The sequence below is a fragment of the Polypterus senegalus genome, chromosome 8 (genome assembly GCF_016835505.1).
Source record: "Polypterus senegalus isolate Bchr_013 chromosome 8, ASM1683550v1, whole genome shotgun sequence".
Lineage (NCBI taxonomy): Eukaryota > Metazoa > Chordata > Cladistia > Polypteriformes > Polypteridae > Polypterus > Polypterus senegalus.
In genome coordinates this window covers 189,443,049-189,461,572 of record NC_053161.1, presented here as the reverse complement: position 1 = coordinate 189,461,572, position 18,524 = coordinate 189,443,049, and the positions used below count along the sequence as shown (strand labels likewise).

General features: G+C 39.7%; 1 protein-coding gene across 1 annotated transcript in view; it reads right to left on the bottom strand.

Annotated features, from left to right (window-relative positions):
* Window positions 1-18,524, bottom strand: part of LOC120534775 (NACHT, LRR and PYD domains-containing protein 3-like) — a 104,267-nt gene that overhangs the window by 40,429 nt on the left and 45,314 nt on the right. The window contains exons 4-6 of the mRNA XM_039762355.1: window positions 15,869-15,934; window positions 14,055-15,780; window positions 6,490-6,666 (exon numbers count right to left, since the gene is read on the bottom strand). Of these exons, the coding sequence (XP_039618289.1) occupies window positions 6,490-6,666; window positions 14,055-15,780; window positions 15,869-15,934 (1,969 nt within the window). The remainder of the gene's footprint in view (window positions 1-6,489; window positions 6,667-14,054; window positions 15,781-15,868; window positions 15,935-18,524) is intronic.

Below are 18,524 nucleotides of genomic sequence, written 5' to 3'. Positions count from 1 at the left end.
CTCTCTTCCTCTGACAGGACACAGAATCCATTACATTTGTAATATTACAGCTCTCTGAATAACTAAAATACTGAGATGTATACTTGTTATAATTTTCATGATTATAGATGTTAAAGCATGTTATTAAATATGGGAACACGGTGGCGCAGTGATAGTGACGAGCTGGCGCCCTGTGCACAGATTGCTTTGCCATGCGTGACCTTCGATGAAATAATTTATCACAGCAGTACTGTCTCTTTCAAACGTACTAAACCCCAATTCCCGTCCTTCCTTTTCTTTCTCCAAATAACCAATCACAACTCTGATATAGATGTTAAGCCATCTGTAAGCTTAGAACGCCGATTCTTCAAAACTTTTAAGGAACATTGAAATATCTTCATAGTACATGTTTAATTATTCTATACATCTGTCCTTCCATTGTCACGCCAGCACCAGCAAGAATACAGCGCAAGGCAGGAACAGAGTCTGAACTAGCTAGCACTGCGCCACCATCTCCTCACATTTTTAATTATTAACAATATAGATTATGTAAATGATGTTAACATTTTATCTGTATAATGTAATAAACATATTTTGCTGCATTTCATCTTAAAAATGATATTGTCATCATATGTAAATATGCGCAAGTGGTTCAGGTTGTGCAATATTATAACTGTAGTGCAAGTTTACAGTGAGGTAATTGTACTTATAAGTATAAACAGCTTTACAAGGAGCAATTGATGGATTGATGAGTGTGTTTAGAGTTCTTGGGATGAAACTGTTTCTGAACTGCAAGGTCCGTACAGGAAAGGCTCTGAAGCATTTGTCATATGAGAGCAGTTCAAATAGACAGCATGGCTGAGGCAGTATGTGCTTGATGCTGTATATCGATAATTCGCTTTCCGATCAGCTGCTGTACAGCTGTGATTCCCCCCTCAGATACAGTGATATAAATACTCTGAGGGGTGCAGTGAGAGTAATATGGAAAAAGATGATCCGCTGTGGCAACTCCTAATGGGAGCAGCTGAAAGAAGAAGGTGCAGTGAGAGTAACAACACTAAAGCAGCTATGGTATTTGGAATAGTTTGGCCAATTTGTGGACCATTATATTGTTAAAGGCTACTTACCATCTGATGCCTTAAACTAATAAACAATATGCAGTTAATTTCCGTGTATTTATAAAGCCACGTCAAGGATATGGAACTAAAAAAGAAAGGGATACCACACTGGAACAAAAGCACTGTTTTGATGCTGGGTGCCGCCAGTTTGAATTTGCGTACGTCAGGGATTGAGCTAGTGTGAAAATGTGCATGGCTTTACACCAAGTTTAGGTTTTATACATTGCAATTTGAGTGTGGAAACGGGCTTACACAACATTTTTGTGCATACGCACAATTTATGCATTAGGCCCCAGGAATTCTGCTGTGTTATGGTTCAGTTTATCTGAAGTGGAGAAAGGTTTGTAGCGGGTTAAAACAAACAGGGCAGTGGGGCCAGATGGTATATCAGATCGGCTATGACAGTTCTACTTGAAGTAGCTCTCTCCAGGAGTCATTTGCTTTTTAACTGTTCTCTGACTTGGCGTTGTACTTAAGCTGTGGAAACACTCACGACCCCAATTTCTAAAGTTTCCAGGCCAAGCTGTCTGAATGACTACAGACCAGTGGCACTCACCTCTATTCCAATGAAATACTTTGAATATTTGGAGTAAAAACATTTTAATGACAGAGACAAAGTCTTTTCAAGATAACTACTGATTTGCTTTCTGTGCAGCCAGAAGTGTTGAGGATGCTCTGCTTGCTATTTTACATTAGGTCTATACTTTTCTTGATCAGCCTGGTTCATATGTCAGAGTATTATTTCTGGATTTTTCTTCACCGTTCAATAGCATCCAGCCTCACATACTGATTGGAAAACTGAATAGTACAATTATAAACCCATTTATCACATTATAGACTCAGGACTTTCTTTTAAGACAGACAGTCATTCTAAAGTCATTCATTCAAACACAAACTGCAGTGCTGTGTCTTATGACCATTACTATTCATTTAAGTTACCCGGGACTAACAATGACAACTGCTCCATTATCAAGTGTGCCCATAGGACTGCATATCTGGTGAGGATGAAAGCCACTATCTAAATCAAGTGGACTGGATGGTAAACTGGTGCAATAAAAACTTTCTCACTCTGAATGTAAAAAAGACCAAAGAAATTATATTTGATTTTAAGAGACAGAAATCTGTATGTTCATCCATTGTTATTTTGGAGGAGGAGGTAGAAATCGTGAATGAATATAAATACTTAGGAACTAACTTAGATAATAATCTTAATTGGAATACTAATACAAAAGAAACCCCAACTATTCTCTAAATGTAATCAGCATTCATTTCTCCTCCATAAACTCAAAATATTTAAAGTAAGCAAGGACCTCATGTTTTCCTTTTATCACAGTCTAATCCAGTCTGTCATCACTTTCTGTTTCATTGCCTGGTTTAGTGGTCTGACAAACCAAAATTTTATAAAGTTTCAGCAGATTACTAAGCATGCAGCTAAAGTTATTGGGACTGATGGAGATGATCTGGTAAGTGTGTTTCAGAGGGCAACGCTAAAGAAACTAGAAATAATCTCAACAGACGACAGACATCCATTACATGAAGAACTTAACTTCTGTAAATCAGGAAGAACAGTCGCTTTGAAAACCCACAGAAATCGCTGCAGAAATTCCTTTCTTCCTAGTGCCATATGACTTTTTAATAAGGAGTATCAGAGATAATGATTAAGGTTTGATACGTGTCCTGTAACAATTATTGTATAAATATGCACATTCAAACTGTCTTACCTTACTTAACCTGTCTTGTCTCTGTTTGTTTTGTTTTATTTCTGTCTGTCTTGTTATCAGAGGCAACTGAGAAGGCAAATTTCATGTTTTCTTGTGTAAACCTGACTAAATAAAGCAACCTTGAACCTTGAACATTGTTTGTACAATTAAATGAAATAACAAATCAGTGGATAATTTATAGCATAACTCATTAATTATAGACAATGTGGATGGTGGCTCTATATTTAAATTTCCTGCATTTGCATTAAGTAGTACAATGTGATATGATATAAAAGGATTCTTTTTTTAAGTATTACTTTATCGGTTATGTTCATCAATTCATTATGATTCACAAAGTTGCCAAACCAATTTCAAGTACTTGTCTTTGAGGGAACAAGAAGCCCATTTTATCAGCTTCACGTAACAAAATCATTGAGCGCTCAAGTACAGTGTGCAGCTTTAAAGTGAATACTGAAGAGGGCACAACTCACTCAGGTCACGTCATGGTGGGTATATAAGGACACCGCTGGGCAAAATCATGGCAGTTAAAATGACAGAGCAGCTGTGAGAACGTCAGTGTCGGTGTTAACACTTTGTGTAAATTAGCAGACATCCTCTCTGTTACATAACAACACTGAGGACTTTCAGCAAACGAATCATTGAGCAGAATTGTATGAAGAAATGAGAGCTTCTGTAAAAAGCTTTATTTCTTTCTTTGTCAACAGGGAGTTATTGTTGGTGTGAAATCTGGGTGTCAGGACTAGTTTCACACCTGTTGAAATAAGCCAAGCTCAAGTCCCAAACCTCATTTTCAACATTTTATCTTTTTGCACGAACCTCTGCCACTTTACCTTTTGCATATAAAATGTATATTAAAATGTATATATTTTAGATAACTTAAGACTGTAGTGAACTATAACATTTTTTTTCAATGTAACCATCTAAAAGCCCATATTTAAAGTTTTTATTTAATTTAATTACAGCTTTTTCTCAGGATAGTTTTCTGAAGACACACCTGCTTGTTAGTTTTGGAATTTGTAAAACATTTATAAAAAAATGTAGCTTTACACATAACCTTAGGTAATATTGTCATTGTTATAACAAAGCATAATAAAAATAACCATAATTATGTTATTACATAAAAATGAAGTTTCTATTGTGGTTACTAAAGTAGTTGAGTATCACAAGGTGCAGGGAAACTAAAGTGCCCACATGACATGAGAGTTGGTGTGATGGGTCCTCGTAGTCAGACTTCTCTTTAATGGCATCTGTTTGCATCTCAGATAAAGACAACATGGCGTTAATCAATTCAGGAGCAGCACAGAATTTTATGACCTCCTCTTCAGTCAAACAACTGTAAATAAAAACTGTTCATTTACAATTTAAACCTCAAGTGTTGTCTGTGGACGGTGAGCCCACTTGGAAATCATTCACTAAAGCAACACACAGAAACGCTGAATTTGAAACACAAAACTTCTTTAATAAGCACAAATGTCCAGAATTACCAGCACATCACCAAAACATCTGGTCAATTTGGAAGCCTCCACAGAATCCAACAATTTTTGAGTTCTTATTTTATCTCTCCAATTACCAGTCTACTAATAAACTCCTTGAAATGTTTGTAAAATCCTGAAGCTCGAGAAGCCTTTGACTGTTTAAAGATTCTCGTCTCTTGTGCTCCTTTGCTGAGCCATCCTGAAATGGCGCTATAATTCACTAGTGAAGCGGACACATCTGATATTGAAGTGTGTGGGATTCTGTCACAGAACATTCAGACACAAGTCATGTTCACCTTTGGCATATTTTTCATGAAAACTGAAAATAATTCTAATGTAGTGAAGCACAAACTGTTGGCCATGACATTGTCCCTTAAGGAGTGTCACCATTGTCGTGAAGGTGCTGTGTGTCCTTTTATTAAACAAACTGATCATAAAAACTTAGAGGATTTAAAAATGCCAAACATTAAATGCCAGACATGTTAGATGGACGATATTTTTTAGCAGATTTGATTTCTGCATTATCTGTCACTCAGTTTATGAAAATGGAAAAACAGACACTTTATTAAGAATGCTGATGGAGTGACCAGAGTGACAGGGGACACAGGGCGAGTGTGACAGGAGTTCTTAATGGCCGTGTAGTGACACTCAGAATATTCACATCTCTAGTTGGCCATTTGATTGTCTGCTGCCATTGAGGAACTGAGATGTGTGGATTGAAATAACAAAAGAAGGATTTGTGAGGCCGGGGGTTTTACATCAGCAATCTGCAGCTGAACATGTGTATAAAAACACAAAAAGGTGCTATATACTGCAGTGATTAGATTTTACAAGGAGATGTTTCTTTTAAATGCCACACAAGAAAAACAATTGTGAGTTACAAACACAAGATGGCGCCGCTTCACACTCTGCAGTACCTCAGTGACACATCACCTTCCCAGAATTCCTCTCAGTGTCCCTGGATATGTCACATAATGAGTGCCACCTATTAGTCACTAAGCCCACTGACTATTTCAGTGCACTTTCCCTACAGATCTTTGGCTTTATGTTTTGTTTTACTGACCATTTCTGATAGAAAGTGACCTTTACAGAAGACTCATAGTAATGGTGGACACCTGCAGAGCTCATCCTGTGACCTTTCCTGCTGTTATTGGCTTGCTGCTCATTCCTCCTCCTGCTGCTGTCCACTTGTTCTCTTCTTCCTCTGTTTGTCCTCCTCACACTCCTCATTCCTCTTCTCTGTTTCATGTCTTCCTTTATTTTATTTTTAACTTCTCTCTGTTTCTCTCCTTCTCTTGTCTCTCCTTATCTTTGCTGTCCCACTCTGTCTGTTCCTGTCTGTCACCTCAGTCCAGCTCCAGTTGTCCCCTCCTCTTTGTCCATTGTCACTCTGGTCACTTCTTCTGTCCTCCTGACTCTCTATCGTATTCTGTTTTAGTGGCTTTAAGAAAACTTTAGTGAGGAGGTCAGAGGAGTGATATGGAGGCACAACTGACAATGGATATGTTATTTTTCAGTCAGGGTTCTACTCCTGGCTGGGATTCAAATGTCACTTCTTTGCTTATTTTGTTCTTTTTTTATGTTTTAATTTTTTATTATTTGGTTTCTTTATGTGTAAAGTGACAAGTCAAGTAAAATGACACCATTTATTGGCTAACTAAAAAAGATTACAATATGCAAGCTTTCGAGGCAACTCCAACCCCTTCTTCAGGAAAGATGTAATAATCATAAATAATAATTTATGTTTAAAAATTGTTTGCTATGCTCCATGTGCTTTGTGGGTGGTCACCCAAGATTCAGGGTTACCAGCCCATCACCGTCAAGGGAGAGGACTGAGGAAAGCCTACAGTCCCCTGTTGACAAAGACGAGACTAAAATATAGATTGGACAACATGGGATTGTGGGACAAGAAATAAAACAACAGGCTGAACAGAAAGGACAACAAGAGGATGAAAGAGACCACTGTGGGCGAGGGGCTCAGGGTCACAATGCTGTCTTTAAAAATTTAACAATTAAAGAGAAATCTGCAGCTGTGTCCTCATCACATCCATCTGTCTGCTCACGTGTGACACTGATGTCTGTCCTGATTAAAAACAATGTTTATATGGTGGGTGTGGAACATAAAGAGCCATAAAGTCAGAAGAAATACAATTCAGCAAACACACAAACACACACACACATTTGTTGTTCACTTACCTCAGTTTCTCTAATTTGCAGTTTTCACTCCTCAGCCCCACACACAGCTGATCCACTCCTGAGTCCTCCAGGTTCTCATTGTTGCTCAGGTTCAGTTCAGTCAGTCGTGAGTATGGAGCAGAAAGAGCTGAGCAGAGAGCTGAGCAGCATGTGGAGGTGAGACGACACCATGTCATGCTGTGAAGACAAAGAGAGAGAAGTGAGGACATGTGGACAAACAAACAGACAGACCATCAGGGGTCTCAGAAAGTTAAATGATGACAACAAGCAGAGCTGGATGCTCAGGTGTGTCACTGGACAGCAGGCTGCTGCTAGCATTTGAACTGAAACACAATTTGAACTCCACACCAGTGCTGCCCTTCAAGGCGTTATATACCTGAAACATCTTCTGTCTGTCAGGTTACCCTGAGTGATGAGAGGACGTCAGCTGTCACATTAGACAGGAGTGTCACACAGCAGGACTGACCTTTTCCTACACTTGAGTGTTCAGACGCACTTCTCTGAGTTGGTGACAGCCGAGTAACAAACTCAGATTTCTGTCCGTCATTCAGGCTTAGTTCGCTATTCACGAACTTACAACACAAACAAGAGGCCAAATAAACACAACAAGCCCAAAGATAAATAAGTGACAAGGGAGAGGTGACAGGAGAGGTGATGGGACACGAGAGGACATGACAGTCCAATCCAGGAGGGACACACAGAGGGTCATCGGCTGCTCACAGTGACACTCCACTCTGTCCAGTCATCTTCTCTAAGGCCTATCAGCCACCTGAGCTCAATGGACAAACTCCACTCAGCTGGCTGGTGACACGGGTTCAAGGGTCATAAACATGGTGGACTGAAGAGTTTTTGTGGTCAGTAGAGAGTTTGGACTCTGGACAGGCCTCAGCTCTTCATGGACACTTAAACACCAAATTTAAAAACTGAATAATAAATAAGACAGAGAATAAAATAATAAAAATAGAAAAATCAAAATCAAATAAAATGTGTTTGAGTGTCACTGTGACAAAGTGGACAAATGTACACAGTTTACAAATTAGAATTTATGTGCAAATGTTGATGAAGACACTGCAGTTAAAAAATATGAACATGAGACAAAGCCATCCCCTTTATTTTATAGCGCCTTTCAATTAAAAGTCACTTTACATGTCCAGCTCTTTCCTTGTATTCTTACTCTGAGCATAGACAGGTGAAGTGACTCACTCAGGGTCACACAGCAAGTGACAAACAGGACCTGAACCCGTGTCACTGGGATGTCAAGTGTGGCACCTCAGCCACTGGGCCACAGAACCGAGAATCAGGATTGGCCAGAATGACAGAGGAGGCGGAACATGAGCTTTCAGTCAGCCTGAGGAGGTGTGAAGAAAAGGCGGCCATCTCAGTGAATTTGATTTATCAGGGCTTTGATCAAATGGGACGCTTTGGTGTCTTTAGATGACCTAAAATGTGGACTGACTGAAGTGTTTGATTATTGTGTTGTTAAACATTTGGTCAAAGTGTGAAGGCTAAGGAGGGCTGAAGTGACACACAGACACTCAAACGTGTGACATGAACAGGACAGTGGCACAGTGGATAGACACATGTCAGGGACCAGGGTGCAAATCTGAACACACGACTGAGCTCTCGGTTCTTGGTGCTGATTTTTTATTTTTCACTTTTCATGTTTATGTTGATAAGACTTTAAGGTGTTGGCTGACTTCACATTTTTAAGTCAAGTACTCAAGGATGTGGTGACATTTAACTTCTACAGTAAAATGTGTACAAATGAAAGTGACATACAAGTGACAAGGGCCACAAATAAAATATCATTGGACAAGCTCTGAATTGTCACAGATCTCCAACATGGAGGACACACTGAGCTGAGTTTGTGTGCTCGACTAACAACTGCATTCTGATAATCCACACATTTGCAAAATAAAAGCGGCCTATTACGGCAGTGATAATGAGCTATGACGTTCTTGGCATCCATCCATCCATCCATCCATTTTCCAACCCGCTGAATCCGAACACAGGGTCACGGGGGTCTGCTTGAGCCAATCCCAGCCAACACAGGGCACGAGGCAGGAACCAATCCTGGGCAGGGTGCCAACCCACCGCAGGACACACACAAACACACCCACACACCAAGCACACCCTAGGGCCAATTTAGAATCACCAATCCACCTAACCTGCATGTCTTTGGATTGTGGGAGGAAACCGGAGCGCCCGGAGGAAACCCACGCAGACACGGGAAGAACATGCATATCTCAGGAAAATTTAAGGAGGTCGGGGACAACAAAAAAAATCATAAACTTCAGGGATTCTAGTGTTAATGATCAGCAAAGCCACAAGCAGATTGTTTTTAGCATTTCAATGACACAATGTACCTCCTGTTCATGTTTTAAATCAGTCTTTTTAGCAGTTGAATTGCTTCTTAAGGAGAACTTAAGATATTGAATTTGCCATCGACTGTTACTTTTAGTTTAGCTGGAAACAAGAGGTGATGTCTAATTTCAGCTTTCTGTAAGTGCTGTTTGATGTTGCAGATTGAAGCTCATTTTGTGGTCACCATTCCTGAGGAGGACATGCAAGTGGTGCAGAGCTACAAATACCAGGGGCTCCACATAAACAACAAACTGCACTGATCTGACCCTAAGGTGGCACTGAACAGGGCAGACTGGACTTGCTAGGGAGACTCAGGTCTTTTGATGTGTGCAGCAAGCTGCTAGAAATGTTCCACCAGTCCATGGTAGGCATTGTGGTGTTCCCTGCTGTGGTCTCCAGGGGAAGCAACCTGAGCACAAAAGAAGCACAATACCTGAACAAACTCACCAGGAAAGTCTTCTTCATCACAGGGTGAACCCTTCACACAATGGAAGGTGTTGTGGAAAAAGAGATGGTGGCATAACTGGATGCCATCATGAAAAATCCCCCCGATTCCATCCAGGAGGTACACTATCTTGGAGAACTTTTAGCCACAGGCCCATTCCATCATGATATGCTAAGAAGCATCTCTGGGGGTCCTTTCTGCACACCATTATCAGGCAATTTATTGCTCCCACCTGAGACTCATTAAGTTATTTATTGATTTATTGATTGGATGTATTATTTGTCCCGCAAGTCTATATTTTGTTTTTTTATTTTTCTGCTGTTATATGCATTTGAATTTCCACACAGGATTAATAAAGTTTATCTAAAATAACTCAGATGATTTCTCTTATAATCTCCTCATTCTCTCTTAGAAATGACAGATTTGACACACTTTATTCCATAGTTTGTCAAATCTGACAATCAGGCTTCTCAGCTTTGAGGCATTTAATTTGTGTTTACAATAAGCAGTTGAGATCTCAGTGTCAGATTTAAAGCCCTCTGCTATTATTTAGAAAATAATTTAACTATAAATTTCACTGGGTTATGATTTTCAAGGTTTTATGAAGTCTTTTGATTCTGATGTTGTTTCTTCCATATCTACCTTCAAACACTACTAGTTTATCACAAAGCACTTTACAATGAGATTCTACAACAGTTATTTTTTTTATTGGTGGCAGATATTATATGTTCTGTTTCTTCAATGTGAGTCATAAACATTTGCTTAACTTTTTCCATCCCAGTCACAAGTACTTTGATTTTATACTCCATGTTGCTAATATTTTCCTATTGTATTTTCATCCATGTTTGATAGATTTCCCTTTAACTTTACATTAAACATATTTTAAAAATATCCCCTGATTTTTTTGTCCTGGTTCAGCTTATGTATTCTGCTATGTGTTCTCTTTATATCCTTCTTTATATCCACCCAGAGAGTGGTAACCAGTACCTTCAACTCAGACAGCAATTCTCTGTCTTCTTTGTGCAGAGATTGCTGAGTTATGTATCCAGGAAGAGTCGATGTTGTTGACACAATGGGTGGTGTGTGTTGTTGGTAGAGGCTGATGACGTGGATGTTGAGGCCCTGCCCAGTTCAGATATGCAACATGAAGGTGGTAAATATTCATTGCCCACCTCCCTCCCTTTTTCACTCACACATTTGCTGTTGTCAAGAGTGGATGCTGCATTGTGGGGTCCTGATTGCCAACCTTCCTTCACCTGTATCCTCAAGCTCAGTCTGTGGTGGGCCATATCATGAACTTGAACTTGATAATGGCTTAGACTTCTGTAGATCTTTCACTGTTTTTCCTTTTCTTTCAGGTCTTTTTCTCCTTTTGTTTTCTCCCTTATGTTTTTAATATATTTGAAAACGATTCCTCTTTAGGTAACACTAGAATTACCAAAGCTTATGAAACAACTCGTAAATCCGGCCCAACTTAAATATTCTCGTAAATGTGTCGATAAGCCCAAGCAGCAATCAGCCTGCTATCCCATCCTCCCACCGTCGCAAAAACAACAAAAATCGCTTTCCCAGCTCAAGCCTTGTTTATCAGGGAGTCAGGTACCAAGAGCTGAATAGGCAAAAAAATGTATTGTTATTTGGAACACATGCATTTCATGTGTGTTGCATGTCTACAATGATCTAAGTAAGTGTAGGATGACAGGAAATGCAAGAAATTTTGAACACATACCTAAAAGACAACCTTTTTTCATGTTTTAGTACTAATGACAAAATGTAGATGTGAAGTGTTTAGTGTGTGAAGACTGAAGTCCAAATATCAAATAAACACTTTCACAAAAAGTATAAATATAACAAAACAATTGTGCTTTTATTCAAGACTATAACTGAAGAAAAAGAAATCATGTTAGTGTGGTTCATTGCAGCGACTTCTTTGCTAGTACAGTGGAAAGAGCTATTGACTCCTAATCAAAGGGTCGCTGGTTCAAGCCTCCCCGCTCTCAAAATAAATGTTTTAAGTAGTGAGCTGCTCTTATTGTTACTATTATACAATAAAAACATACATTTGATTTAAGTCTGTAACAGCCCATCTAAATGTATGGTACTTGTAAAGGTTCTCGTTTTGTTTTATTCAGTTTAATTCTCTCAGTCGCATTCACGCTCCCCCTGATCTGACACTGCTGTTTTCAAATAAAGAAGAGCTATAGCAGAGGTGAACTCAGATTGGAGAAAGAACAGAAGCACCCCCCTCATACTCACATATAAGAACAACGCAGCTGCACCAGGCGTAAAGGTAAAAGATGGCACCGTTTGGATGCAGCAAGAGGTAGGGCGTCATCCTGCCAGTCAGTCTGCCGCACAGTTTGTTTTCAAATAATATTGCATTAGTGAGATGATGTTTTCTGATTGGCACAATTCAGGTCATAGAATGATTTCCTCAAAATGTCACATATATTTGACTCTTTCTGTTTTGCCCGGTGCTGCATTGACATTGTGCACCAGAAGGCGTGAGCTTATTTAGTGGGAGCAGGAGCACACAGGGGACCAGTTGCTTGTGATATAATATGCTTGACTTGGCGGCAATTAACGTGCATGTACTGTACAAGGCATGCATGGGAGCAACTGAGAAAAGAAAAGTGTTCATGGCTCACCTTGCAGGGGAACTTCGTTGTCACTTCTTACATGAAAAGGCGATGGATGAAGCAAAATACAACAATGCAACATCAAAAAGCTTCTATTACGAGACCACTGCTTCCCCCAGCCCCTTCAGCATAATTGGAACCACAGCATAGAGAGAAGTGTGTACATTGCAACAGGTACGCATGTCATAAATGTAGGAAGGACGGTCCTTGCGTGTGTGTGAACTGTTAACATTTGAATCTGATGATTGCATATAGCGTGGAACTGACCTCTCTGTACTATTCTTTCCTCTGCATGTCCTGGAATACAAAAGAAACTCCACCATGCACCAAAATGTGGAGACTGGGGAAGATGAAAAAAAAAAAAAAGCCATCACTGATTACAAGCACAAGAAGGCATGCGAATGAATATGAATAATGTTGCATCCGTGCCACAAAATGTTTTCCAAAATGTACTATGCAGGTCAAAAAATTAATAATTCCAAATATCATATATACATATATCTCTGTTTTTTTGCCAGTGCGGCTTTGACATCATGGACCATAAGGTGCATATTAATTCAGTGTGAGCAGGAACAATCAATAAAACTGAATAAAAAAAAATTCAAGTGACAGTGAGATATGAAGAAGGCAGATTCACCAGCGTTTGTGTGTCAGCTTCTATCCCTCCAGATCAGAGAATGTCCAGTTCCATTGTCTCAAAACACCACTCACATCTACAGCTATTCCCAGTTTCACATAAAAAGTAACCGTGTAGGATTTGGTGTAGCAGGGCGGATGTTGTATCATGATTGTGACTGAGAGAATAAGAGTGAAAAAAAAAAAAACCCTAACTTTTACAAGTACTATAAATGTACACCAGCTGTTACAGACATAAATGAAATGTATGCTTTTATTGTATAATATTAACAATAAGAGTAGCTCACTACTCAGAAATGGTAAATTTGCGGGGGAGCTGCTTTCAAACTCACAAAATCTAAAATGTACATAATTTAATGTATTCCATCAAAGAAATGATATCAGCTACCCTCCTAATATTCTAACACCACAGAGACCCTAGAGGACAGCTCTTGGAAATCTAAATTGACTTAGAAGCCAGTCATCATCATCTATAAGTATGCGCTCTCTTCTAATTCTTCCATTTGCAATATCTTAAAACAATTCTGAAGCAGCCATGGTAGTTGGAATAGTTTGGCCATTTGGCTCTGACTGTCCAATTTGAAGGACACACACAGGTGACGTACTGAGGCTGCTCTGTGACCTCACTGAGAGGTGCTGCTGTTATCAGACATGGCTGTCACTCAGCTGTTTATCACCTTTAATGGCTTCTTTAAGAGGTGTTTGTGAATTTTATTTGTTAAAGAAGGCATCACTGACTATGTTGTTGTTAATGGCTCTAAATGTTTATCATGTTGTGTTGTTTTAATGAATGCTTTTGTTATTTAACAGCCTCTGATGCTGAAGTGTTTTCATTGGTCTGATTATAGGGCTGATTAAAAGTTAAGCTGTATTAACCATATGTAGGTATTATTGTTGTCTTATTGCTTTGTTTTTAACATCATTCACTCCACCATGACCCTGACCAGTGTCCACTTTATCACTAAACGTATCTTCTGATCTCATTGTGGATAGCAGCAGTGCTGACCACTCGGCAGAACAATTTAATTCTTTATTAAATCCTCTCTGCTCAAGGAGATCACACAAAGTGCCATCTAAGTCAGCATAAAGGTCACCTTCCTCATGGTCACAACTTGAACCTGACAATGACTACTATGATCACTCTTAACAATAATTAAACAAAGTTTGCTTCAATCTTTCTGAATGGAGATACACATTTCTAAATTTTAAGGAATGATCAAGCAGTTACTGCAGTACTACAACTCAGACAGACCCTGGGCTCAGACTGAGCAGAGTGTAACTGTGCCACTGATGTGAGGAACAGCTGATAGCAGAGTGACACATCCATGTGACACATAACAGCTGTGACATCACTTCCTCTAGAGTGGAAGATGGGGTCTGAAGATCTAATGAGATCATACACTTTGAACGTAAGGACTTGAATAAAACTCATCTGAGTTTACAAACAATCAAACTAAACTCATGAAGGTTTTATTACTCACTTGACCTGTCTGCAGCAAATGAGCCCCGGCGTCAGTCTCATGATGCACTCTGAAGTGAGCTGTGTCCTGGACAGGTTGAGCTCCTCAAGTTTTCCACAGCAGCTGATGACAGAGCCCAGCACAACACAGTCCAGAGGAGATAAACTCATCATACTAAAGTCCATCTTTAAATCTTTCCCAATAGCGTCTCCTATTAATCTCTTATTCTGAGTCTCATAGAGCCACTGACACACTCGTAGAGCTTCACGTTTATTTTGTCCGCGTAGCACTTCTTCAGCTATCTTCTTCACCCACTCCAGTATCTGCTTTGCTGTCTTCCTCTCAAACTCCCCCAGGACTCCCCCCAGTGTTTTAAAAACAGAAGGTCTGGCCAGTCCTGCCAGAAATCGAGTGAGAATCTCAAACCGGCCATCTTCACATGACTCCAGCTTCACAAGCAGCTCCTCGATGCCCCCTGATGGATCGAGGTAAAAGGAGCAGGCGGCCATGAACTCCTGCAGGGTGAGGTGATAGAATGTGTATGTCGTGTGCTCCAGAGTGCTTTCTCTCTGAAGGATTTCTTTGAGGATCCCTGAGAGGAATGGAGACAGCATAACTGGCTGGAGAGCAAAGGAGGACATCTCCATCTTCTCATAAAACACAAGAGTCCTATTCACCACCCCATAATAAGCCATATTTCCTAGTTTGATCAGAATCTCTCGCTGGTTCTTGGCTTCTCGCTTATGATTGGTGAGGATGTTGTGAAGGAACATCACAAAGAGCTCGGTGACAGTTCTGGGGGCAGCTCCTCGCTCTTCTTCAGGTGTCATGAAGTGACTTTTCAGCACAGAGCAGATAATCCAGCAGTACGAGGGGTTGAAGCACATGGTGTACAGGATGGCATTCTCCTCCACATACTGAAAAGCCTCAGCACCCAAATCAGCATCACCAAAGAATTTCTTAAAGTATATCAGCCTTTGTTCAGGGAAGAACCCCAGGATCTCTGCAAATTGATCAACTCTCTCCATGTCCAGGGCCTCCAGAGCTGTTGGTCTGGTTGTTATCAGGACTGTACAGCCTTTCAGTAATGTCCTTCTGACCAGGCTGGAGACCAAGATATGGACAGGGAAATAGTCATTTGGGTTTGAAGGGAGCTTCCTGTGTGTAAAGTCCAGTTTGTGTTTGTACTCATCCAGTCCATCAAATATAAAGAGGAGAGATTCAGGTTTCTGCAGGATTTCTGTCAGTCTTGGGTCATTCAGATATTTATAGTGCCTTGCAATCAGCCTGGTCAGAGGCATCTGTGGTTCTGACTCTGTGTCTAGTAGGTTGAGTTCCCTAAATTTAAAAAGAAACACAAAAGCAAACCTCTGGTACTGAGTGCCTCTGGCCCAGTCAAACATGATCTTCTGGACCATGGTGGTCTTCCCAATTCCAGCCACCCCACTGACCACTACAGTACGGGGAGTAATCTCACTTCCAGGACTCCTCCTAAAGAGCTGTTCAGTCCAGATTCGCTCACATTTCTCTTTTGTGCGCTCCTCTATTAGCTCTGCATGAGTCTTCCCCATCTTCTCAAGTTCATGGAGCCTCTCATTGTAGGTTCTTTTGTACTGTTTGATGACCATCAGCTCTGTGTATCGAGTTTCAAAGCTCACAGCTCTCATGCGTGGATCACCAAGAGAAGCCTGATCCTCCAGAATTCTTGTGGATTTAGACACACCATCTCTGTGTGTCTCATAAATGCCTGAAAGTCAAAATGAAAACAAGTAAGGAAACTGTGGAGCAGAAGAATGGAAAAGCAGCTGACTAGAAACAGGAGACCAGTGGGTTACCTTTAATATGAGCCTTAATGGGAGAGGGCTGGAGACTGGCCTGAATGTCCAGCAAGAGGTTTGGTTCTGCAGAGACAACATGAGACAGAGAAGACAATCTCAGAAGTGTGGATTAACACAAGTATAAGTAAGTGTACTGTGAGGTAAACCACCAGAAGAACAACATAAAAAACTAAAAGACTGCTGCTAATATGGACTTTGCTTGGAGCAGACCAGTAATGTGTGTCCATGTTGTAAGGACTGCAGTTAATTGTCCAGGAAAGAAGACCCAGGAGATGACCAAATAGACAGCATCAGGCACTGTAGACATATTGGGTTTATACTGTGCTGAAGAAAGCATGAGTTATGAAATTGGAGAAAACAGGAGCTGTCCAGTGAGGGCTCATGGGAACAATAAGATTCATGTAAATTTGATGGTGAAGCTTCTGAATAAAAAACAAGATGAGTGGGAAATAAATCTGTTAATCCCAGAATGATTTAGGAAAGTAAAAATAAAGACACAATCCTAATGTTTACAAACATGGACCTGAAGGGGGTGCTAAGATCAAATATGGCAGAAACAATGGAATCCGTGACTTCCTGGTAAAGAAAGGCAAAAATATTATTACTAAACATTAAGGTAAGTTGTTGGCTTATGAAGCGTACAAGGAGGGAGCAGTAGCCATGTCAAATGGAAGATCCCTTTGAACGCTTTTAATAGATTTAACATATCTACGTAGTCCAAAGTGTATTGTTTAACTTTTCTTTCACTGCACCTCTTGTTGCAAAACATGTTTATGCTACTAGTGTCCTGAGCAATTCTATGTGCCCATGCTGTCCTTATTAGGATGTCAGGGCTTCCATAGAGGATGCTGTGATTGGTTAATGTGTTTAAAAAGCAATGAGGTTACACAAGAGGAAGACAAGAAAAAGAAGGCATTCTGTGCAACAAGGATGGCCATGTGTCAATAGCCATAATGGAATATAAGAACCAACTAAGTGGAATGATTATACTGGCAGATGGTCAAAGAAAGACATATCTGGGGTAAAGTATTTAAAACCTTATTTATATCATTGGTTGAAATGATCTGCCAGCAGGAGGTCATATGAATGGTAGGTGAGTTCACCTTTATTTTTATCTTTTTCTGTTTATATTTTTATTTTTACAGAACCACTCATCCTGGATGACATTGTTCGTTTTTTTTTTTTTTGCTCATTTGGAGTCAGCTGGCACTGGACTGTGCATTTAATATCTGGACGTCATTGCTGATTGTTTTTCTTGTGTGATCCTCTGAACATTCTGGAACTGGATTTTGATGTAATACAGAGGATTATTGATGTTCAAGGTTTGTGTTACATGTCGTGTTTTGTGTAAGTGGTGTTCCTTAAAGTTTAAAGAGATATGTGTACTGTGGCACAAGTTGTTTGGAGTCATTGTTAGAGGCTAGCATTTTTGTGAGACATGTTGTTATGATTTGTGTCTAGCATAATCAGAGCAAGTGTTGACTTTGTATACAAGTTATTTGGGATGTGTATTTGTAAATATTTATAGTGACAAGTGTTCTTGGGCTTGTGAGATGTGATTGTGTATACATTATACAGTATGGGTTATAAGTGCATCAGGTTTAGGAACATATGTAAATGTATAAGGTACAATATTTATATATTTGGGTGTTTAAATTAATTAGTGCAGCTTCGGAAAATTCAGAAGTTTTTTTTTTTGGGGGGTGTTTCATTTTTCTACCGTGGGGTGTTTTTGTTTTCTTTTATACAACAATCATTTTAAAAGCACTGGGAAAGGAACAAATGTACATAGATAACATACAAGAGAGAATCAGAGGAATTGAAAGAAATGTTATTCAAAGCCACCAAATAGGCATATCTGTGTCAGTGGTGGACCCAACAGCAGTGTGCAGAAAGACCCAGAGAAAGTAACATTGTGTTTTGTGTTCCTGTATCCCTCCTTCCGTTTCTCCTCATTGTGTCCATACATTTAATGGTTCTCTGTCAGGTAAGACTCCATTAACTCACCGCCCTCCGTCACCTCCTTCAGTATTCTTGTCATGTTTGGCGATGGAAATCTCACAAGTTCTTCAGACCAGTGACTCCCACAGGCTCACCAGCACCACACTGTCCATCTTCATGATGTCATTGATGAAAGACATCACACCTGCTTGCCCCTCACATTTTTCTTTGGCTTTGAATCAGTCTTGAATAAAAGCACACTTGTTCTGTTATATTTGTACCTTTTGTGAAAGTGCTTATTTGATACTTGGACTTCAGTCTTCATACATTATAAACTTCATGTCAAAATTTTGTTGTTAGTACTAAAACATGAAAAAAGTTTATCTTTTAGGTATATGTTCAAAATTTCTTGCATTTCCTGTCATCCTACACTTACATAGATCTTTGTATATGTTACCGCTAAAGTGCAGAAATCAGTTATTCTACAGATTATCTAGGTAATGTGCAGATTAACTAGGGTGATTCGTTAAAGTGCCGAAAATGTTTCATTTCTCAAATTACCTAGGTGATCTGCACATTACCTACTAGGCACTCGTTAAAGTGAAATTAAGATCTTTGCTGGAACAACAGCAACGTTTCTGTACGCTTAAATTAACATAATGTTATTTATTTTTCGATATCTAAAGAATTAAGTTAATACAATCAATCAACA